Genomic DNA, 24,314 nt, shown 5'->3' with positions numbered 1-24,314 from the left:
CGGCTTCTACCAGTTTTTCCATTCGTCTGCAAAGAATTCGCGTTAGTATTTTTGCAGCCGTGACTTATTAAACTGATAGTTCGGTAATTTTCACATCTGTCAACGCCTGCTTTCTTTGGGATTGGAATTATTATATTTTTCTTGAAATCTGAGGGTATTTCGCCTGTCTCACCAGATGGCAGAGTTTAGTCAGGGCTGGCTCTCCCAAGGCTGTCAGTAGTTCTAATGGAGTGTTCTCTACTCCCGGGGCCTTGTTTAGACTTAGGTCTCTATCAGACTCTTCACGCAGTATCATATCTCCCATTTCATCTTCATCTACATCCTCTTCCCTTCCTATATCATTGCCCTCAAGTACATCGCCCTTGTATAGACCCTCTATATACTCCTTCCACCTATCTACTTTCCCTTTTTTGGTTAGAACTGGGTTTCCATTTAGTGTTTAATTGTTTATGTATTCAGTAATGTGTTAGAGCGTGTTTATGGTCCAGCCATAGGAATTAATTTCAAGTTATTTAAATGTAAATCCAGTATTTAGTATGTGTATCAACATGTTTGTGAGCGCACGTCGGCTTGGAGACATGGAGCGAGCGCTGTATCTGACGGTGCTCTTTACTAGGAGAGACGTATGGAGGCTAGGGAGGAGCATTGTTTCCGGGGCGATGACACGGGGGAGTTCGGAACGGTGCGGAGCGGCGGACAGTACGGGGCAGAACACACGGGAGTGAGTGCTCGACGCGGGAAGTACGGCGCGACGGACGCACGGTCAGCGGAAAGACTTGGACAGAGTGGAGCAATTTGCGCGTGGTCGCGGAGGATAGAAATATTTCGGAGTGCCGACCTGTGCTCTTGTGTGATTTCCGTGGCTTCTGCAGCGAAGACGGAGTCTGCGTTTAGAAGTGAATATCTCGCGAGCTATGTTGTTGCCCATAACTAATTACGTGAAGTAGGAATCCATTGTTTCCGTCTTATTCAACTTATATTTTATTTAATTACTGGACTATCGACACCAGTAAGTGTTTTGCAGAAATATACCGCATTCTCACAAGTCCTTCTACTATTGCACTCATAATTTAAAATCGTTAAGATAGTATTTCTACATCTACATTTATACTCCGCAAGCCATCCAACGGTATGTGGCGGAGGGCACTTTACGTGCCACTGTCATTACCTCTCTTTCCTATTCCACTCGCGTATGGTTCGCGGGAAGAACGACTGCCGGAAAGCCTCCGTGCGCGCTCGAATCTCTCTAATTTTACATTCGTGAGCTCCTCGGGAGATATACGTAGGGGGAAGCAATATATTCGATACCTCATCCAGAAACGCACCCTCCCCAAACCTAGACAGCAAGCTACACCTCGATGCAAAGCGTCTCCCTTGCAGAGTCTTCCACTTGAATTTGCTAAACATCTCCGTAACGCTATCACGCTTACCAAATAACCCTGTGACGAAACGCGCCGCTCTTCTTTGGATCTTCTCTATCTCCTCTGTCATCCCGACCTGATACGGATCCCACACTGATGAGCAATACTCAAGTATAGGTCGAACGAGTGTTTTGTAAGCCGCCTCCTTTGTTGATGGACTACATTTTCTAAGGACTCTCCCAATGAATCTTAGCCTGGCACCCGCCTTATCAACAATTAATTTTATATGATCATCCCACTTCAAATCGTCCCTTGCGCATACTCCCAGATATTATACAGAAGTAACTGCTACCAGTGTTTGCTCTGCTATCATATAATCATACAATAAAGGATCCTTCTTTCTATGTGTTCGCAATACATTTCATTTGTCTATGTTAAGGGACAGTTGCCACTCCCTGCACCAAGTGCCTATCCGCTGCAGATCTTCCTGCATTTCGCTGCAATTTTCTAATGCTGCAACTTCTCTGTATACTACAGCATCATCCGCGAAAAGCCGCATGGAACTTCCGACACTATCTACTAGGTCATTTATATATATTGTGAAAAGCAATGGTCCCATAACAGTCCCCTGTGGCACGCCAGAGGTTAGTTCTGTTTGCTGAAAACTCTTCAATCCAGCCACACAGCTGGTCTGATATTCCGTAGGCTCTTACTTTCCTTATCAGGCGACAGTGCGGAACTGTATCGAACGCCTTCCGGATGGCAAGGAAAATGGCATCTACCTGGGAGCCTGTATCTAACATTTTCTGGGTCTCATGAACAAATAAAGCTAGTTGGGTCTCACATGATCGCTGTTTCCGGAATCCATGTTGATTCCTACATAGTAGATTCTGGGTTTCCAGAAATGACATGATACGTGAGCAAAAAACATGTTCTAAAATTCTACAACAGATCGACGTCAGAGATATAGGTCTATAGTTTTGCGCATCTGCTCGACGACCCTTCTTGAAGACTGGGACTACCTGTGCTCTTTTCCAATCATTTGGAACCCTCCGTTCCTCTAGAGACTTGCGGTACACGGCTGTTAGAAGGGGGGCAAGTTCTTTCGCGTACTCTGTGTAGAATCGAATTGGTATCCCGTCAGGTCGAGTGGACATTCCTCTGTTGAGTGATTTCAGTTACTTTTCTATTCCTTGTACCCTTACTTCGATGTCAGCCATTTTTTCGTTTGTGCGAGGATTTAGAGAAGGAACTGCAGTGCGGTCTTCCTCTGTGAAACAGCTCTGGAAAAAGGTGTTTAGTATTTCAGCTTTACGCGTTTCATCCTCTCTTTCAATGCCATTATCATCCCAGAGTGTCTGCAGATTTTATTTAATTGTAACCTTTCATTGATAAATTTGTATGTTACTTTCATAATTCGCAATTGCTGAGTGATAGAAACCTTCGACCATTCGATTCATGTGTGTATTGTTATCGTATACTGTAGACTCAGCAGTTTTGGCCTGTAATGCGGCAACTACGTATCCCAGCCCCTAGAGAACGAAACCATCCAAAACTTTTAATATTTCAACGTTGAGTCGGAGGGTGCGTAGTTATTTGGAAGTCCGCAATGTTAACAAGACATACTGCTGCTGCTGCTGCCGCTTATGTGTGAGAGGGTGATAGTATTTACTGCAAGCCACTATTATTTTGTGGAGTTCTTCGAAAAGTAGGTAGAAAAATAATAAAAAATGGGAGTTGAGTGCGTAGTTTTCGTCAGTGTGTTGTGTATTAGTAGAGGTGCCTCCGTAAGAAGTACGTTTTCTGTTATCACAATCCACTTTGGTTTTCGTGTATTCGTTAACTTATAATGAAGGAGGGTTATGCTAGCCAGTTATTTTGCCTTTCCAAATGACGACGAAGAACTTTGCTGGGGAAACATTCAACGAGGTGTCTGAATGTCTGTGGGGGGAATGGCGATCCATTGAAACTTCTTGGCAAATTAAAACTGTGTTCCCCACCGAGACTCGAACTCCGGACCTTTGCGTTTCGCGGGCAAGTGCTCTGCCATCTGAGCTGCCCGAGCATGACCCACGCCCCGTCCTCACAGCTCTACTTCCGACAGTACCTCGTCTCCTACCTTCCAAACTTTACAGAAGCCCTCCTGCGAACCTTGCAGAACTACCACTGCTGAAAGAAAACATGTTGCGGAGACATGGCTTAGCCAGAGCCTGGGGGATGTTTCCAGAATGAGATTTTCACTCTGCAGCGGAGCGTACGCTGATATGAAACTTCCTGGCATATTAAAACTGTGTGCCGGACCGTGACTCGAACTGGGGACCTTGCTCTACCAACTGAGCTACCCAAGCACGACTCACGCCCCCTCCTCACAGCTTCACTTCTGCCAGTACCTCGTCTCCTACCTTCCAAACTTAAAAAAGCTCCGCTGCAGAGTGAAAATCTCATTCTGGAAACATCCCCCAGGCTGTGGCTAAGCCATGTTTCCGCAACATGTTTTCTTTCAGGAGTGCTAGTTCTGCAAGGTTCGCAGGAGAGCTTCTGTAAAGTTTGGAAGGTAGGAGAACGAGGCACTGGCAGAAGTGAAGCTGTGAGGACGGGGCGTGAGTCGTGCTCGGGCAGCTCAGATGGTAGAGCACTTGCCCGCGAAAGGCAAAGGTCTCGAGTTCGAGTCTCGGTCCGGCATACAGTTTTAATCTGCCAGGAAGTTTCATATCAGCGCACACTCCGCTGCAGAGTGAAAATCTCATTCTGGCGACCCATTCTTCCTCAAGAGCAGAAACCAAAGAAGTTCGGGACTCTGGGCAATCCAACGTTGTTAGCCATAAAGCATTTTCTCACAGACGCCGCTTTATGACAGCGTGTAGTGTCATCCTGATAGCATCACCGTTTTCGAATTCCTTCCTCTGCTGTACGCAGGACAGAATGCTGTAAAATGTGTTCATATGCTTCGACATTTAGCGTTTTCCTAGGCGCAGTGAGGGCACCACACCATGACCACGACGAACACCACGCTACCGTAGCACCACCTTCTCTGTGCTTCACTGTCGGTACCACACATTACGGCCGGTAAACGTTTCCAGGCATTCGCCAAAAGCAAACCCTTCCATCGGATTACCAGATGATATAGCGCGATTCAGCACTGCAAAATCGCTAGTTTCCAGTCATCCTCTTGTCATGTCGCTGGCTCGGTTGCGGAGAATCTTTGTTAGCGGCTGCATTTACACAGTCGAGCACGGGATACGGAGCTGCTATGCTGTGTTGTGGGTAAGTCTGCATGGAAAAGGCATTACTATGGAAGTTCAAGTGTGGCTGCAAGTACTATTATTGTGAAGTGATGAGATATGGAAGTGCATTTAGTGAAAAGTGGGTAAAAGAGTAATTAAATATGAGCAGTTCCGCCGGCAACGTATTTGAGTACCCTCCCGTTGCGTGTCGTACTGTACTACACTAAACATCCGCGCCGTGTTCGGCCTTCCAGAATGAAACGGATGTGAATCAGTAAAATAGTTTACCACAAAGGAGAGCAACCAAGTGCCAGTGTCTTGCAGCGAGCGTGAAAACATGCGTTCGGTCATCGCGTTTCCGTATCATCAACAATCAGCCGCGTCGCGACGGTTACGCGCACGCTCGTACGAGTGAGAACTCTGGACAGCGTTGTATTATTGCAAGTGTGAAGAAGTACTGGTACGAGATGTCTGTGTGTGTGCTTGACGAACGTAAGAACGGCTTCGGCTTCTTCCGCATCATCAACAATCACCTTCGTCGTGTCGGTTACGCGTACGCAGGTCCAAGTGTTAATTGTGAACAGATAATCACCATTACTGCCTGTGTTTCTATCACCGCAGGTTCGGCCACAGGAAGACTGTGAAATACGTGTGACTGTGTGCAGAACAACAGTGACAGACATTAACATCGTCAAGAATACTGTACGGTAATAAGGCAATGATAACTATGACCTCTGATCAAATTAGCAAGAATGGTAATTGGCATCAACACTTACGACTTAGTGTGCAAAAAGTGCAACCTGCGATTTTCTTATCGTCTCAGAACATAATTGTTCATACCAGTCGTAGGACAGTGTTGTGTTTAGTGTTGAGCGGCTTCCCTAAACTTGCTTTCATATTTATATACACGAATTTAGGTAAGCCAGCAGCAGTGTGGAGCAAAAATAATACGACGGCCGCGAGAGTACCAGGTACGTCGCGTGGACAGGGCGTACGGTAGAAGCGAGAGCAGTTTAAGGGTCCCCCACCAGTCGTACCCCTGAGCGTGTCACACTCTGTCCAGTGGTTTCGTTCTTTGCACCACCTCAAGCGTCGCCTGGATTATGAGGACGTGCTCGACCATTATATACCGTTTTTCTGATCTCGCTACACTCAGTCACTGTGCTAGATGGACTGCTGGCAGCTTTTTGTGACTCGCGAGTGACTCCTTCTGCCGATATTACTCACGAGTATTGAGCTGACGGTAGGAGTGGACAGGCGGAGGAAGAAGCGATTCCAGCTGCTGCCTGTCCCGTGATCATCCGGGGCTCTGGAGGCGACTGGGGGTTCTCGTCTAACTCCACCAGCAGCAACAACGGCAGCTCAGAATTGTCTTCGGCTACATTCTTCGTAGTCCGCACAGCTACCACATCGTAAGACTGTTAAGCGAAAAATTATGAACTTACATAGGCATTAACCAACAACTTTTCTTTCACAAAGTATGACTAATCTGAATAATAACCTGCGGTAGTTAAAACTTGTAGGACACCTGTGTTGTCATTGTCCTCAGGCATTATTACCAAGTGGGAAACCGTTTCCTTTCCATGTAATCATCGAGTCTCATAAGCATATGAAAATTGATTAATTATTTAGTGACAGTTTTGTGTGTTTGCTAATGGCCAGCTTCAGTCTAAATTTTCTGCCTCAGTAACTGTTCTTTCTTGTATTGTATAACAGAGGCTACTTAAAGTAAAGTAAAATTTCACTGGCAAAACTAATAACTAAAGACACAACGCAAATTAACACAGCGCAGTTTGATTTATTTTGTATTTAGCTTAGCGAGGGACTTCTTCTGGCTTGGTATGTATTTTATAGTTGTTATTTTAAAAGTAAAATCAGTTGCTCAGTTGCTCAAAATAAATTCAGTTAATCTTTCAATAATCAACAGTTAATTGCCTCCCTTTTTCTAAATTTTGCGTCACGTGACACTCAGGTTACTGAAAGTCATTTTTTACATTACAAAGTTAAGCCAGTCATTTATTTAACGTTACTTTCAAAATTTAGTATTTCAGAATGAGTAACTGTAAACTCGGTTCTTTCCGATTCATTTACTTTCTCGTGAGCTGTTGTGCTGTGGAAAAGCGTGACAACGTTCTGTTGCCACGCCAGCGATTATTTGCTTAAATTTCTTTGCTGTTCCCTTCCTCATGATTCCGCAGATTCATTGCCCTAGCGGGCTGGAGGCCGTTAATTATCCGTTTTTTTATCTAATCACTGTTTCCTTTGTATTATCAGTGATTGTTGTAGTAAATATTACGTGGTACCCCTTTTTCCCCCTGGTGCAGTTCGTGAGCTATTGCACTATACTGCACCCATTTCAAAATTATCATCAGTATTTGGCTTTAAGTTTAGAATAGATTCTTCCTTCAAAAGAGTTTGTTGTACGCTTTCCTCCAAATAACAGGCGTTATTTTCCCTCGGTAACGATAGCCTTACTCACTATAAAATTTCATTAGGCACATACGATCACAGTCAGTTATATCGGAATCCAGTAGGCCGATTAGGGAGGGGAATTTACAAGTGGCCAATTCCGCTTTACACAGGGGTGTCCGGGTACTTTTGATAAGACTCTGTAGATATTCTGAAAACTGCTGCAGAGAAACTATTTCAGTTATTAAAGAGATTCCCCACGAAGAGGAAGGGACTCTTCAACGTTCCTCTCAATGCATACCAGAATGACTCGATAACACTCAAATTCGGCGAGCATGGAGGCCACGGAAGACGTTTCTATTTTATCTTATTCTCATCAAACCTCTCATTCTCATCAAACCTGTCTTCTACGCACATACACGTAAGCTGGCGTACTCTCATCTTGGGTCACGGAGTCCCATACTGACAACAATGACTGCGTCTTTGGACGAATGAGACCAGCTACAAAAGAGCCGCAGAAGCACACATAACACCTACTTATATAGAACCGACCGTCTTAAAGACCGTTCTGAGGACACGGTGCGATGATATTCTTCAGCGTGTTGTCTAATGACAAATCGTGCCACAGAGGATTTGCACTGCGCAACCTATTCGGATGGACTACTATGTGAACAACAGGTGACTACCGTCTCTTTTACATTCTTAGTTTAGGAGGGGTGAAATACGGGGACCGAACAGTTGTATACATTTAGCACAGAAACCAGACGGCAGTTGTAAGAGTCAGGGATAAGAAAGCGGAGGAGTCGTCGAGCAGTGAGATAGGGTTGCAGCCTATGCCCGATGTTATTCAATCCGTACGTTGAACAAGTAGTAAAGGAAACCAAAGAAGGATTTGCAGAAAGAAATGAAGTTCAGGGAGAGAAAATAACTTTCAGTTTTGCCGGGGATTTTGTAATTCTGTCAGAGACAGCAAAGGACTTGTAAGAGTAGTTGAACGAAATGGACACAGTCACGAAAGTTATAACGTGAGCAATAACAAAAGCAAAACTAGGGTAAGGGAATGTAGTCGAATTAACGGAGGCGATTAGCAAACGAGACAATAAATTTAGTAGATGAGTTTTACTATTTTGGCAGGAAAATAACGTTATGGCTCAAGTAGAGAGGATATAAAATGCATGCTCGCTATGGCAGAAAAAGCTTTCCTGAAGAAGAGAAATTTGTTAACATAGAGTATATACTTAAGTGTCAGGAAGTCCTTTTTGAAAGTAGCCATGTATGGAAGTTAAACATGGAAGATAAACATCAGATTACTCTCCATTCAGGGGCTGTTACACGCAGCGACCGTTATTTTGACTTGTAAATAATAAGATTTCAGCTATCAGTCGTCCTTTGGAATTTTTATTCGTAGATCTAGATTTCAGATAGAAACTAGCCATTCTCAATGCACTATCAATTTTCGTCAACGCATGTAACGCCTGTTGGTTGGGCTTTGTCCACAGTTCAATGAATTGTGCTCAAAGCCCGACCAAAAGGCATTACATGAAACTTCCCGGCAGATTAAAACTGTGTGCTGGATCGAGACTCGAACTCGGGACCGGTCCCGAGTTCGAGTCTCGGTCCGGCACACCGTTTTAATCTGCCGAAAAGTTTCATATCAGCGCACACTCCGCTGAGTGAAAATTTCATTCTAGGCATTACATACATTGACCTAAAATGAAAGTGCATTGACAATGCCTAGTTTCTAGCTGAAATCTAGATCTGCCAATAAAAATTCCAAAGGACGACTGATAGCTGAAATCTATTATTTACATGGTAGATAAACAGTTCAGACAAGAAGAGAATAGAAGCTTTAGAAACGTGGTGCTAGAGAAGAATGCTGAAGAATAGATTGGTAGACCACATAACTAACGAGGAGGTACTGAATAGAATTGGGGAGAAGAGGAATTTGTGGCACAACTTGACTAGAAGAAGGGATCTGTTGCTAGGATATACTCTGACACATCAAGAGCTCACGAATTTAGTGCTAGCGTGAAGTATGGAGGGTAAAAATTGTAGAGGGAAACAAAGAGATGAATATAGTAAGCAGATTCAGAAGGATGTCGGTCCTCTTTCAGAATACTGCTGCGCGGTGTGGGATCCTTAGGGGATAGAAATGACGGAGTACATTGAAATAGTTCAAAGAAAGGCAGCACGTTTTGTATTATCGCGAAATATGGGAGAGAGTGTCGCGAGAACTGATACAGGATTTCGGCTGTAAATCATTAAAAGGAAGGCTTTCTTCGTTGCGACGGAATCTTCTCACGAAATTCCAATCACCAACTTTCTCCTCCAAATGCGAAAATATTTTATTGACACCGACCTATAGAGGGAGGAACGATCACCACGATAAAATAAGGGAAATCAGAGCTCGTACGGAAATATATAGGTGCTCATTCTTTCTGCGCGCTATACGGAAGTGGAATAATAGAGAATTATGAAGGTGGTTCCATAAAATCCCTAAGATGTAGATGTAGATGTAGGTTGCAGTAGTTATTTGGAGAAGAAGAGGCTTGCATAGGATGGGGTAGCACGGAGCCCTGCATCAAACCGGTCTTCGGATTGAAGACACAACAAGGACTTCTTTGTTAGACGTTTAGGGTCGATAGATTTGTAGCTACGGGACACGAAAAAGTGCGGGAAAGTCCATCTGTGTTAAGGGGGCAAAAACACGGCAATGAAATGCATGGAACGCACGTAGAAAGGGACGGAGCAGGGTGACTCATTGGTTAGCACACTGAACTCGCATTCGGGAGGACGACGGTTCAAACGCGCGTCCGGTCATCCTGATTTAGGATTTCCGTGATTTTCTTAAATCGCTTCATCCAGTTTCCGGGATGTTTCCTTTGAAAGGGCACAGCCTGTTTCCTTCCCCCCGCCCTTCCCTAATCCGATGGGGCCAATGACCTCGCTGTTTGGTCCCCTCCCCCAAATCAACAAACCAAACCACATGATAGTCGTCAGCCATCACTGTTAATATCTCGGATCAAATACGAGGTTAAAATCTATACAGTTTCGTGGAAATATTGCCTCAGATGGTTACTGGCTCTGGTACTAAAGATATGGAGCGCGTAGACAGAGCTGTATGATAACTATCAATTAGAAAAAGCGCCACATGTGAGCCTTGTAAACACTGTGGCTGGAACTACACAACATTCAACGGCATCGACGAAGTGCTTCGCATAGTCACCTCCAGGCGACGTACTCTTTTCTATAGTATTATAAAGCACATATGCCAGTACTTATTGTGTGTTATTTTATAAATATATACCGCGCAATACAATTAAAGGATCACTTTTTCGATATTCCGTAACAGTCTCCCTTCCAAAGCGTAAGTTTGATACTTGGCCAAAAGGTTCCCAAAACATGCCTCTGTAATTGGACAAAAGCGTGGCGCCCTGCAACGGCAGCCATGGGCTCGGCGGTGCTTCAAACAGCAGGGTGCCGACACATACGAGAAAAAGGCCAGAGCTCAGAAATTCGTGAGAGGTGTAAGGTGGGTTAATGACGTCTCATTGGCTCCAAGTTTCACAACTCCTCCCAACGCCGCCGAGGACGTGTGTCACGATGAGAAGATCGCCACACACCACCTTTCACACATTTCGATCCTTCATTTTCCGCCTTTGCGATGGAGGTCACAACTCCGACGTCCACCGTTGAAATCACGCGGTGTTCTTATGGGTGGCCGAGGAAAACGTTTGAGAGTCACCACAGTTCATAGCTGACACGAAAAAGACTCAAGAAGTGGCATAAAGGAGCGACAATGAAACCACCCCTTCCCTCGGGTGTTGATTCCCCGCACATTTCGCGATCGAATACGATAGTTTGCAGTGCGGTGAGCAAGAGGACGGCGTTCTTGACAACATTAGACACTCCTGACACTTCTCTGACGACTCAACACTTCTGTAAAGACGTCGGGCGTTGCAAGTCTACTCAACGTCCGCCCCTGGTAGCTGAGTGGTCAGCGCGACGCAATGTCATACCTAACGGCCCGGGTTCGATTCACGGTTTTGTCGGGGATTTTATCCGCTCAGGGATGGGTGTTTTGTTGTCCTAATCACATCCCCCATCGACTCGCAAGTCGCCGGAGTGGCGTCAACTCTAAAGACTTGCACCAGACGAACGGTCTACCCGACGGGAGGCCCTAGTCACACGGCATTTAGAATTTTTGCTCTGGTATACAGTGTGCAAACATCAAGGCCCGTTCAAAACGTCGAATGAAACATTATCCGAAGCAGCAAAGGGTTTTTATGATTCTTCAGCTATCCTTTTTCTCGCCCTACTGTGACGGGATGATGGGTGAGTGGGGTGGGGATGGTAACATTGACACGTGTGTGAATAGAAAGTGGCAAAGGATCTCTCTAAGACCCCCGTACCCCATCTGGCAACAACCTCGCTGCTCCTTCGAAGGGGTTGCCTGTCTTTAAGCGTTAGAGAACCAACGGAGCGTCACTCAAGTGCATGGGTGTCGAAGAGACTGTACATGTACATTTTCAAAATGCGTAACAAATGTGCGAGGTGGGGCGGAGGGTGTTGGTGAACGGGAAAACCTCATAGGGACGCTTTGTCGTTTTATTGGTGCCTGTGTCAACGTCGCAACCCTCCGTGATCACGCGACAGGAGGACGTGAAACAGGCGCACTGTAAACGAAGAAGCGCCCTTTGCTGTTCGGATCACGTTCAAATTTCGTTGAATGATTCTGAACGGTCCCTAGAGGTTCCACCCTGTATACCAGAGCGAAAGCGGCAGTCATTCTAAACTCCAGAAGGGTCAGATCACGTTCAGTGCGGTTACAGCAGCACAAAATCCATGCGGAAACGCTGAACTGTCCAAGGAGCGCCAGAAGTGTCGAACATTGTCAATAACATCAGCCCGTTGCTCATCGTACTGCGAACTGCCATTTTCGACCTCAAAATGTCCCGGAATATACCGTAGACTTATATTGTTCACGTCAATCTGTTGTAGAATTATGAAACGTGTTTTACGCTTAAGTATTACAAGGTTTTGGAGAACGAAAACCTCCTCTGTAAATGTAGACAACGACACTCAAGTTGACCATGTGTTCCTTGACGTCACGAAGGCATTTGACACTGTCCCGCGTGGCTTTTAGTAAAAACGAGTTCACTGAGTATCGGACCAGATCTGCGACTCGATGCAAGACTTCCTTGCCGAAAGAACCCAACACATCCCTGTTAACAGAACAAAATCGATTGATGTAAAGGTAATTTCGGGAGTACCACGAGAAAAAGAGATAGGACCGTCATTGTTTACGATGAATATAAATTATGTAGCAGAAAGTGTCGGAAGTTCTTTAAGACTATGTCGCAGATGATGAGGTTGTCTGTAAGAAAGCAGCAACGCCAGAAGACAGTATCGATTTGCCGAATTACTTACAGAAGACTGATGAACGGTGCGGGCTTTGGCAGATGACCCTGAACGTAAATAAATACACTCAAGAGCCAAAAAAACTGGTACACCTACCTAACATCGTGTAGGGCCCCCGCGAGCACGCAGAAGTGCCGCAACACGACGTCGCATGGACGCGACTAATGTCAGAAGTAGTGCTGGAGCGAACTGACACTATGAATCCTGCATGGCTGTCCATAAAACCGTAAGAGTTCGACGGGTTGGAGATCTCTTCTGAGCAGCGCGTTGCAAGGCATCCCAGATATGCTCAATAATGTTCATGTCTGGGGAGTCAGGTGGCCAGCGGAAGTGTTCCTTGACCCACTCTGTTGCAATTCTAGACGTATGGGGTGTCACACTGTCCTGCTGGAATTGACCAAGTCCGTCGGAGTGCATAATGGACATGAAGGGATTCAGGTGATCAGACAGGATGTTTACGTACATATCAGCTGTCAGACTCGTATCTAGACGTATCAGAGGTCCTATATCACTCAAACTGCACACGACCCACACCGTCCCACACCGTTACTGAGCCTCTACCAGCATGAACAGTCCCCTGCTGACATTCAAGGTCCATGTATTCATGAGGTTGTCTCCACACTCGTATACGTCCATCCGATCGATACAATTTGAAACGAGACTCGACCGACCACGCAACATGTTTCCAGTCATCAACAGTCCAATGTCGGTGTTAACGGGCCCAGGTAGCCGGCCGGTGTGGCCGAGCGGTTCTAGGCGCTACAGTCTGGAACCGCCCGACCGCTACGGCCGCAGGTTCGAATCCTGCCTCGGGCATGGATGTGTGTGATGTCCTTAGGTTAGTTAGGTTTAAGTTGTTCTAAGTTCTAGGGGACTGATGACCTCAGCAGTTGAGTCCCATAGTGCTCAGAGCCATTTGAACGGGCCCAGGCGAAGCGTAAAGCTTTGTTTCGTGTAGTCACCAAGGATACATGAGAGGGCCTTCGGCTCCAAAAGCCGATATCGATGATGTTTCGTTGAAAGGGTCGAACGCTAATTCTTGTTGATGGCCCAGCATTGAAATCTGCAGCAATTTGCGGGAGGATTGCACTTCTGTCACGTTGAACCATTCTCTTCAGTCGTCGTTCGTCCCCTTCTTGCAGGACCTTTTCCGGCCGCAGCGATGTGGCGGATTTGATATTTTACAGGATTCCTGATATTCTAGGTACACTTGTGAAATGATCGTATGGGAAAATCCCTACTTCATTGCTACCTCGGAGATGCTGTGTCCCGTCGTTCGTGCGCCGACTATGACACCACGTCCAAACTGATAAACTGCCATTGTAGCACCAGTAACTGATCCAACAACTGCGCCAGACACTTGCTGTCTTATATAGCCACTGCCGACCGCAGCTCCGTATTCTGCCTGTTTATATCGATTTGTATTTTAATACGCATGCCTATACCAGTTTCTTTGGCGCTTCAGTGTATAACACATTGCGCATACATAGGGAAATAAGTCCACTATTGTACAGCTACACTATTGATGACAAGTTGCTGGGCACAGTATCTACCGTAAAATCTCTAGGAGTAACTATCCAGAGAGTGAAATGCCAGACTGACATTCACAGAATAATCTTAATGAAATGTAGCTCGTCCACGAAGGATGTGACTTACAAGGAGCTTGTTCGGCCGATTCATGAGTATTGTTCATCAGTCTGGGATTTTCAGCAGGTAAAAATGACAGAAGCGATGAAGCGATAGAGAAGATCCAATGAAGATACACTCCTGGAAATGGAAAAAAGAACACATTGTCACCGGTGTGTCAGACCCACCATACTTGCTCCGGACACTGCAAGAGGGCTGTACAAGCAATGATCACACGCACGGCACAGCGGACACACCAGGAACAGCGGTGTTGGCCGTCGAATGGCGCTAGCTGCGCAGCATTTGTGCACCGCCGCCGTCAGTGTCAGCCAGTTTGCCGTGGCATACGGAGCTCCATCGCAGTCTTTAACACTGGTAGCATGCCGCGACAGCGTGGACGTGAACCGTATGTGCAGTTGACGGACTTTGAGCGAGGGCGTATAGTGGGCATGCGGGAGGCCGGGTGGACGTACCGCCGAATTGCTCAACACGTGGGGCGTGAGGTCTCCACAGTACATCGATGTTGTCGCCAGTGGTCGGCGGAAGGTGCACGTGCCCGTCGACCTGGGACAGGACCGCAGCGACGCACGGATGCACACCTAGACCGTAGGATCCTACGCAGTGCCGTAGGGGACCGCACCGCCACTTCCCAGCAAATTAGGGACACTGTTGCTCCTGGGGTATCGGCGAGGACCATTCGCAACCGTCTCCATGAAGCTGGGCTACGGTCCCGCACACCGTTAGGCCGTCTTCCGCTCACGCCCCAACATCGTGCAGCCCGCCTCCAGTGGTGTCGCGACAGGCGTGAATGGAGGGACGAATGGACACGTGTCGTCTTCAGCGATGAGAGTCGCTTCTGCCTTGGTGCCAATGATGGTCGTATGCGCGTTTGGCGCCGTGCAGGTGAGCGCCACAATCAGGACTGCATACGACCGAGGCACACAGGGCCGACACCCGGCATCATGGTGTGGGGAGCGATCTCCTACACTGGCCGTACACCACTGGTGATCGTCGAGGGGACACTGAATAGTGCACGGTACATCCAAACCGTCATCGAACCCATCGTTCTACCATTCCTAGACCGGCAAGGGAACTTGCTGTTCCAACAGGACAATGCACGTCCGCATGTATCCCGTGCCACCCAACGTGCTCTAGAAGGTGTAAGTCAACTACCCTGGCCAGCAAGATCTCCGGATCTGTCCCCCAATGAGCATGTTTGGGACTGGATGAAGCGTCGTCTCACGCGGTCTGCACGTCCAGCACGAACGCTGGTCCAACTGAGGCGCCAGGTGGAAATGGCATGGCAAGCCGTTCCACAGGACTACATCCAGCATCTGTACGATCGTCTCCATGGGAGAATAGCAGCCTGCATTGCTGCGAAAGGTGGATATACACTGTACTAGTGCCGACATTGTGCATGCTCTGTTGCCTGTGTCTATGTGCCTGTGTTTCTGTCAGTGTGATCATGTGATGTATCTGACCCCAGGAATGTGTCAATAAAGTTTCCCCTTCCTGGGACAATGAATTCACGGTGTTCTTATTTCAATTTCCAGGAGTGTATATACGTTTCGTCAAGGGATCTACATCTACATGTACATCCAAACTTTGCAAGCCACCTGACGGTTTGTGGCGGAGGGTACCTTGAGTACCTCTGTCGGTTCTCCCTTCTATTGCAGTCTCGTATCGTTCGTGGAAAGAAGGATTGTCGGTATGCTTCTGTGTGGGCTCTAATCTCTCTGATTTTATCCTCATGGTCTCTTCGCGAGATGTACGTAGGAGGGAGCAATATACTGCATGACTCCTCGGTGAAGGTATGTTCTCGAAACTTCAACAAAAGCCCGTACCGAGCTACTGAGCGTCTCTCCTGCAGAGTCTTCCACTGGAGTTTATCTATCATCTCCGTAACGCTTTCGCGATTACTAAATGATCCTGTGAAGAAGGGATCGTTTAGTCGGTGCGAGAGTGTGACAGAGACGCTCTGCGACTGCAGTTGCTGTCGTTACAAGAGAAGCGTTGTGCATCATGGAGAAGTTTGCTGTCGAAATTTCGAGAGAGTACTTTTCAGGAACAGATGGGCAACATAACACTGCGTCCTAGAAACATCTCGCGTCATGACTACATCGAGAAAAGTCGAGAAATTAGCTGTAATTTAGAGGCTTACCAACAATGGTTCTTTCCACGCGTCATTCGCGACTGGAACAGGAAAGGAAGGTATCAGTTAGTGCCGGAAGTACCCTCCGCCAAACAATGCTAGGTGGCTTGCGGAGTAGGATGTAATCATCGCCCCAAGGGAAGAAGTGGTTTCATTGACCTTTTGTGTCGATTCTGATCGGCGGTGTCTCTGGAACCCGTTCCTCGGGTACCCACTAGAATCCAGCGAGATTTCAAGGCTAGGCGATCCTCCACCGTAGAGGCGTCAAAAGAAGGGGTGAGATGTGGGTAAGAGTGGTTGTGAGGGCTTCCCCATCATATGACAAGTCCACGGGCTGTTGGGCAGAATTGTAGTGAAGTTTGGTGGCTGTGTGATATCATTAACCCATCTTACTCCTCACATAAACTTGTGAGCTCTGGTCTTTTTTCACAAATTGTCGACACCTTACTGTTTCAAGCGACGACGTGTGCGAGGGTGAAGTGGCAGGTGCAGCGCTTCTGCATCATACTCGGGAACGTTGTAGGCCCATCTGAGCCAATTTAAAAACTCATGAGACAGTTATGGAGCTTCGTAAAAGTGATTTTGTAATCCGCAGTGTAATGTACGTGTGCGTGCAAGCTGTTGTTAACCCGAGTCACGCTGCCGGTGATCAGTTCTCGGCCTAAATCCCAAAAGTTACCTTAGTGCCGTAATAGCGAAGAGAAAACTGTCTTGTTTTCATGTAAAAGTCTGTCAGAACTTCTTGTTATTTTGAGAAACTCCTTAGACGAGTTGAAAAGGGTCACAAACGTTAGGACCTCCCTGCTGCACAATGCTGAAATAAAATAAAATTTTGTTTGCTAATTGCAGCAAGTGTATGTGCATTTACGTTTACTTCTGTTTATGGGACGTCTGTATAAAGAAAGTAAAGTTGCAAATTCAATTCCTCCGTTAATTTATCTATAACTTGGCTCAGAACCAGAAAGGATAATTTCGTACCCGCTCATATGAATGAGTGATCTGCTTAATAATTAATATCTCACAGCGAACTGCATAAACAGTTTTACACGTAAAACGACGTTCAACAGCTTTCTCATGAAACAGTTAATGCTAACAATAAATGAGTAATTAAAATTTTGGATTCTGTGATTGCAATTTCTTTAATCATTAAAAGTATGTCCGAACGGGTCATGCAAACATAATTTTACGTTGATACAACAGGAAATTGTAGGTTTGTGTGACCTGACATAAATGACTTACAATCTGCCTTGTTTAGTGCAGTGTTTACGGTATGCAGAAGAATAACTAACTTTGAGTCCTATTGCTTCAGTTGACCACTAGTAACACGATCCCAATCAAACTTTTGTAAAATAACAGCACAAATGACTTGTGTAAGAGGCGAGGGGTGTTACAGAGTGCAAGACCGAATTACTAAACGAACGGTATCTAACCATATACGTTAATTTGAATTGCGTACTTTAGTGCAACTAATCTTAACGTACGAACGCACTACCTGCACTGGATGTCTCGAACATTCCAGAAAAGGACTACCTCTTCTGATGTGACGTTGCGTCGAATTTAAAACTTTTTTTATGTTTCCAAAGAACCCTTGCAAGGCAAAACATTTGTGCAGTACAAAATATAAATGAAGGTAAGTAGGCATAAACTTGTATAATTCCCGGCCCCTTGATCAGTTTTGCTGTTTTCTAGCGGGGCGGCGATCGAACCTTTCCTTTCAGTCTGCTGTTAGTGTTGACTGAAGCATAAATTTAGAAATGAGAAACTTCAGCTTTAATTTAGTATCATTTGTAATGAGCAAATTACATATTTTAGAAAAATCCATTCACATCGTATAATTAGACCAGTTCCACTAGTCGTTACCCTTATCTCTCCATACTGAATCATACCCGACATTACATTCCATAAACGCTACGCAAGCGCATCGCCACTAGCGCCGTGCAGCGGCCATATGCGGCAACTCGCCATCGACAACAATGTGTCCTTCAGTCTTCACCGACAGGACGGTTGTCGTGTTGACAACGTGTCACGACAACTGACAGTTCGGGAATTGCGAACAGTGTTTCAGACACTAGGTGGGGACACGCCTTTACTCGGCAGAGATCAGACAACGATCAGCGCAGAAGACTCTCTGAGATACAGCTGCAAGAGACCAAAGTGGAGGCAGTCAGCTTACCGAGCAAGTGTCCGATTTGCCGGCGGGGTCCCCCGCGCAGATGATGGAGTTGTTGAGCCCCTCCGGGAACTTCCTCTGGTAGTACTTCTCACACCTCTCGAGTGGAAGTACACTGATCTCAGTCTTAAGCAGTTTAGCGCTTGACTTAAAACCTGAAAGAATAGAATAATTGTTAATGGCACACTCAGATCTACATCATCATTTTTTCTTTGTGAGAAATTAACATAGTTATTACCGTAGGTTTCTACGACAGAGGTTCTAAGTGATATCTGGGGGAACGTAATACGTTAACATAACACCATCACACTCGTACACGAGAATCACCATAACTTTAGACCGCTCCATTCGCACCATCAACAGAACAGGCTCTGCTAATGGTATACTAGCCCTTCCACGTCGCTGGCAACGAGTTCTACACAATGCTGGTGACTACGTTGAAGGACAGTAGCAGGTGCAAACATGTAACTCTTTTGTATCGGTTGTGAATAAACAGTTGCCTCTATTTAAGTTCCAATCCTCGTACAAAGCATTTATTAATAAAGTTACCTCCACTTATGAAAGATGTTTTCCTCTAAAGGTAACTCGAATCACACAAAAGTCAAAAAATAAACCATGGATTACACAAGGAATAAAGATATAATGTGGGATAAAAAGGAGACAGTATCTTCCGTCTAGGAACAGCTCTGATGTTAGCATTCTAATGCATTACAAAGAATACTGCAAAATATTGAAGTAACTAATCCAGAAATCGGATCAGCTTTATTATGAGAAAAACATAATTACTTTGGGCAACAAAATAAAAAACTGTATGGGGTAAAGTGAAGATAGAGACATGTGGGGCCAGGAAACAAGAGAAACAGATAGCTCTAAAAATAAAAGAGACTTCGGTAACAAGTGCGTGTAGTGTTGCAAACCTCTTAAACAAGTACTTCATTTCCGTTCGTGACAGCTTGGGTTATCAGGTTCGGTGAACAAGCAATGGAGTATCTAAGACCAGTCTTTAAAAATAACTTCAGTAAAATGGCAATGACACTCACGTTTCCCAAAGAAGTAGCATCCATCACAAAATCCTTAAAATCTAAGTATTCTAGAGCGTACAATAAAATATCAATGAAGTTAATCAAAGAGTGCTCACGAGAGTTGAGTTCTGTATGAAGTTATTTGTGTAATTAATCTCTCATCAGTGGAACATTTCCAGACTGGCTAAAATATGCTTAAGTTAAGCCTCTTTACAAGAAGGAGGATAAAGAGATACCATCAAACTATCGACCAATTTCACTTTTGCCGGATTTCTCAAAAATATTTGAAAAGGTTGTGTTCAAGCGTCTCCTTAAGCATCTGGTTGCAAATAATATATTGTTCAAGTCACAGTTTGGATTTCTTAAGGGTTCTGGTACAGAGGAAGCTATTCACATTTACGGTGAGAATGTACTTATTTCATTTGATAATAAATTATAGGCTATTGGCATTTTCTTTGACCTGTCAAAAGCCTTTGACTGTGCGAACCACACCATTCTCTTACGTGAATTACAATATTAATGGTGTCACCGGCAGTGTGGCAAAGTGGTTTGAGTCTTATCCAACTAACAAGAAAAAAAGGGTGTCGTTGCAAAATATGTGTGTTGTAAGCAGTCAGTCTTCATCTGATTGGGAATTAATTACATGTGGTGTTCCTCAAGGTTTAATCTTTGGCCCATTGCTTTTTCTTGTGTGCATTAATGACTCTCGTCTGTTGCGTAGCCACATGCACGTTTGTTTTATTTGCAGATGATACAAACATTGCAGTAAGTAGCAAGTCATGTACAGATTTAGAAATAGCCACTAATCAAATTTTCACTGACGTTAATAAGTGGATTAAAGTTAATTCACTGTCATTAAACATTGAATAGATCTACTATATGCAGTTCAGAACCTGTAAGAGATTTCCTTCCAGCATGTGTATAACTTATGAAGACATGCAAATCGAAGAGGTTGCCAGTGTTAAATCTCTGGGATTACAACTCGATAATAAATTATGTTGGAAAGGGAATACCAAAAAATTGCTTAAGCACCTAAACAAGTCTGTATTTGCAGTGAGAATGGTGTCAGATGTAGGATATATAAATATAAGAAAACTTGCATACTTTGCCTACTTTCATTCTATTATGTCATATGCGATCATATTCTGGGGTGATTCATCTAACTGAGCAAAAGTTTTTAACATGCAAAAGCGTGTAATAAGAATCATTCGTGGTGTAAATTCAAGAACATCCATAGAAACCTGTTCAAGGAACTTGGTATTCTAACCACTGCTTTTCACTACATTTACTCCCTAATGAAATTTGTGGCAAGTAATATATCTCTATTTCCAATCAATAGCCCAATAAATAGTATCAACACTAGGAATTAGATCAATCTACATAAAGACTTAAAATCACTTACCTTGGTCCAAAAAGGGGTCCAATATTCAGGAACACACATTTTCAATAAGTTGCCAGCAACCGTTAAAAACTTCGTTTCAGACAAAGCACGGTTTAAACAGAGTTCGAAAGACTTTTTGATAGGCAACTCCTACTCTGTGGATGAATATCTCAACAGAGACTGTTAGGCCAGCTTAAGTAAAAATGTCTGTTAGATTTCAGTTTTGACATCACTTGGCCACAACAGTAAAGATTAGGTATATTGTATATGATAAATTTATTAATAATGCATAACAATGTTTCATTCTGACAACGTGTTAATGCTGTAAATATTAGCTGTTCCAGTTTACTGTATTGTATTCACCTATATTGACAATCTCCTGACAAATGATCAGGGTAATAAGTATTATATTCAAATGTTTTATGTTATACTTTCTGATATGTTCCACACCCACGAGATTCATCTCATTTTTTGGGTCCATGGAACTGAATCTAATCTAATCTAATCCCGCGTTAACAATTGCAGGCAGGTGACCACAACACAAAGAGTGCCATCTAGTAGTCGCAAATGCAAGATACTTAACTTTCAAAATGTAGACAGACAAACGCTACGATGAACATTATTTTCTACATAAAGTAAAAGGCAATAATGTTACCTGACTGCTGCACACACGGTAAAAAATTGTCTGCATAAGAGCTTATATATATAGTTTAAAGGCTGAAAACGCCATTTTAGAAATACAAAGGGAGCTGAATAACTCAGTGAGCAGAAAAGATAGAGTATAGATATAGTATAGCATAACATGAAATGCAGTTAATAAAAACTTTTAAAAAACAAAAAAATTATGAGCCGACTTAAATAGAAAAAATATTTCGGTAACTGCACGAGGGAACACAAATCAAATGTCAAGAAACGGCTTTATACCGTTGAAGAAGCTTTTGTTACCTATTTGTAGCTGCTCATTAAGAATGAGACCATCATTACGAGAATGATGTTTAAAAATTTATAATTCTTCTAGAACATATAATCTACGGCCTTTCTTCTCAATGTGCAAAATGTTGATATCGTGAACAGCTTTGGGTGCGTGACCTGTAATCGGAAGATGGTCTGCAAAAGACGCCATTTTTTGTTAAAAGATGTTCTTTGTATCTGACTGGTGAGGCACGCCCTTTTTGTCCTATGTGGTAAAAAGAGCAAGTGCCACAAAAAATCTTATAGACACGAGAGTTTTTCAAAGGGGAACAGGTGGACTTTAAATTGTGAACAAACTTTTTTTCGAGCTATTATTGGCTGAAAAGGCGACATTACAGTTGCATTTATTATGAAGAAGGCGTCGAATGTGATAGGAGATGGGCCCCAAGAAGGAAATAGAAAATAATTTCTTCTTTTGGTTGGACTCAATGATAGAGGTGCCGAGTGTAGTAAATCTTTTAACAGTTTTCTTTTTAAGGATGTCGTCAACTATGGCAGTTTCGTATTCGTTGTTAAGTGCTATAGTTTTGATCAAATTAATTTCTTCCTCGAATTTTTCTTTCGAGAGTGGAATAGAAGTAGCTCTGCGAATAGCAGAGTGGAAGAAACCGTTTTTATGAGATTGAGGGTGCATGGAAGAAGCAGGTATGATATGATCGGTACATAATTCTTTACGGAAAACATTAAAAGATATTTTATTTCATTCTGCTGTTAGCGTCAAATCAAGAAAGCTCAGCTAGCGGGACTCATTTCCGAAGTCACCGGTGAAAGATATTTTCTCGTGAAGTTCAATAAATTGACTGAAAATACGGTCAATACCATCAACAGGTCCTTTGTAGATGACTAAAATACCATCGACGTATCTGATATAGGAGAGAATGCCCAGCGCTGTAGCTGAGAAACGGTTGAAGAACTTTTCTTCAGCAAGGATACCAGCCAACGGATTTCCCATAGCGAGACCACCGGGTGCTGATACAGTTGTATTTTTATTTGACTACGACTGTGATTAGATTCATGAAGTCAGTGATTTGTTCATCTGAAAGTTCTTTTTTTGAAATGGCGTAAAAAGAAAGTGCGAACACTGTTCCAAACACTGGGTGGGGACACACCTTTACGCAGCACAGATCAGATAAACATCGATCAGACAGACGATACCAGAAAATCATCCAAAAAATACTTGAAAATGGCTCAAGGGAGACATTGTATAATCGTACAGGAAATAAAGAAAGTGGCAGCTGAAGGCTTCAAGAAATCATTCAAAAAATAGATCGCAGCTGAGGACCCTATCGCACAGAAAATTATATTAACCTTCGAACATTTAGTATTACATTTTAATGAGGTTTGTTTAATAAATACGTTAAATGATAGTAGAAAAGGGCAGAATTTTTGTAAGTTGAGTCGCAATACAAACCAAAGCGTCTAATTTACCTTGTGTATGGCAATAATCACTTAAATAATTCTTTTAATGTATCATATTTCAAGTTAGGTGAAAAAGTATAAAATAATTTCTCCTGGACCTATACCAGTTCCTAGTCCAAAACAGATACTTCTGAAAATTTATGGTTGTGAATTTTTAATATCTGTGGAAATGGAAAGAGCGTTTGGCGTCATTGGCCGGGAGTCCCCTTACGGGGCAGGTCCGACCGCCTTGGTGCAGGGCTTACTACATTCTACTCCACATTGAGCGACCTGTGCGCCGGATGGGGATGAAATGATGATGGACACAACACAACACCCAGTCCCTGAGCGGAGAAAATCTCCGACTCACCCGGGAATCGAACCTGGGCCCGTAGGGCGGGAATCCGTCACGCTGACCACTCAACAATCTGGGCGGACTTTAATATCTATGAAAAATACTTAACGATTTATAACAAGAAACCTGAGGTACATGCAGTAAATAATAGTTACAGCATAAACTATTGATGAATCAGTTATGTGCTGCATGCACCCACATTCTCGTTATAATTCTTACAAGTGCTCTCATAGCAATTAAAAATCCACAATTACAGTTTTCACAGCTATCTACATGGCGTTAGAAATCTGAATGGGGATAGAAGAAATAAATGTACACTTTTTAGTCTGATTCAAAAATGTACTAAATTAAAAAAATTATTTTTATTCAAGTACTAATTTTCTGCTTTTTAATCATGCATGTGTGAATTTTTTTACAGTCAAAGTAACAGCAGAAACTGGTCGATAAACTAACGGCCATCAACAGCATAGACATAGGTCAGACGATAAATTTACATTGACAAAGCGAACGCTTTGTTAAGAAGTCAGTTGGAAAAGTAGCATTCAAAGACTGGAAAATAACAGTGAAACTTGTGAGACGAATATATTATCAGAACCATGGAATAATGAAGGAACGTTACAACAGTGCATCAGAGACTTGATTATATATGTGACTACGAGCAGCAACACTGATAGGTCCAATGACTGTGACCCTGAATAGCGGTGTTTTCCCATTAACTAGTGGACAGTGTATAGTGCACTTTAATTATGCACTTACTTCCATTAAATCTTGTGTTTGTCAATTTATGTCAGAGAATTTTCCTTTCCTGTTGTGAGGCTACGGA

The 24,314-nt window shown here is 43.9% G+C and overlaps 1 protein-coding gene across 1 annotated transcript in view; it reads right to left on the bottom strand.

Annotated features, from left to right (window-relative positions):
- LOC126481704 (serine protease snake-like) overlaps positions 1-24,314 on the bottom strand; it is a 171,911-nt gene that overhangs the window by 5,693 nt on the left and 141,904 nt on the right. Inside the window, exon 6 of the mRNA XM_050105653.1 lies at positions 18,367-18,518. Coding sequence (XP_049961610.1) covers positions 18,367-18,518 — 152 coding nt within the window. The remainder of the gene's footprint in view (positions 1-18,366; positions 18,519-24,314) is intronic.

Source organism: Schistocerca serialis, chromosome 5, assembly GCF_023864345.2.
Source record: "Schistocerca serialis cubense isolate TAMUIC-IGC-003099 chromosome 5, iqSchSeri2.2, whole genome shotgun sequence".
In the NCBI taxonomy this organism is placed as follows: domain Eukaryota; kingdom Metazoa; phylum Arthropoda; class Insecta; order Orthoptera; family Acrididae; genus Schistocerca; species Schistocerca serialis.
Note: the sequence above shows the minus strand (reverse complement) of the source record. Positions and strands in the feature narration are given on the sequence as shown.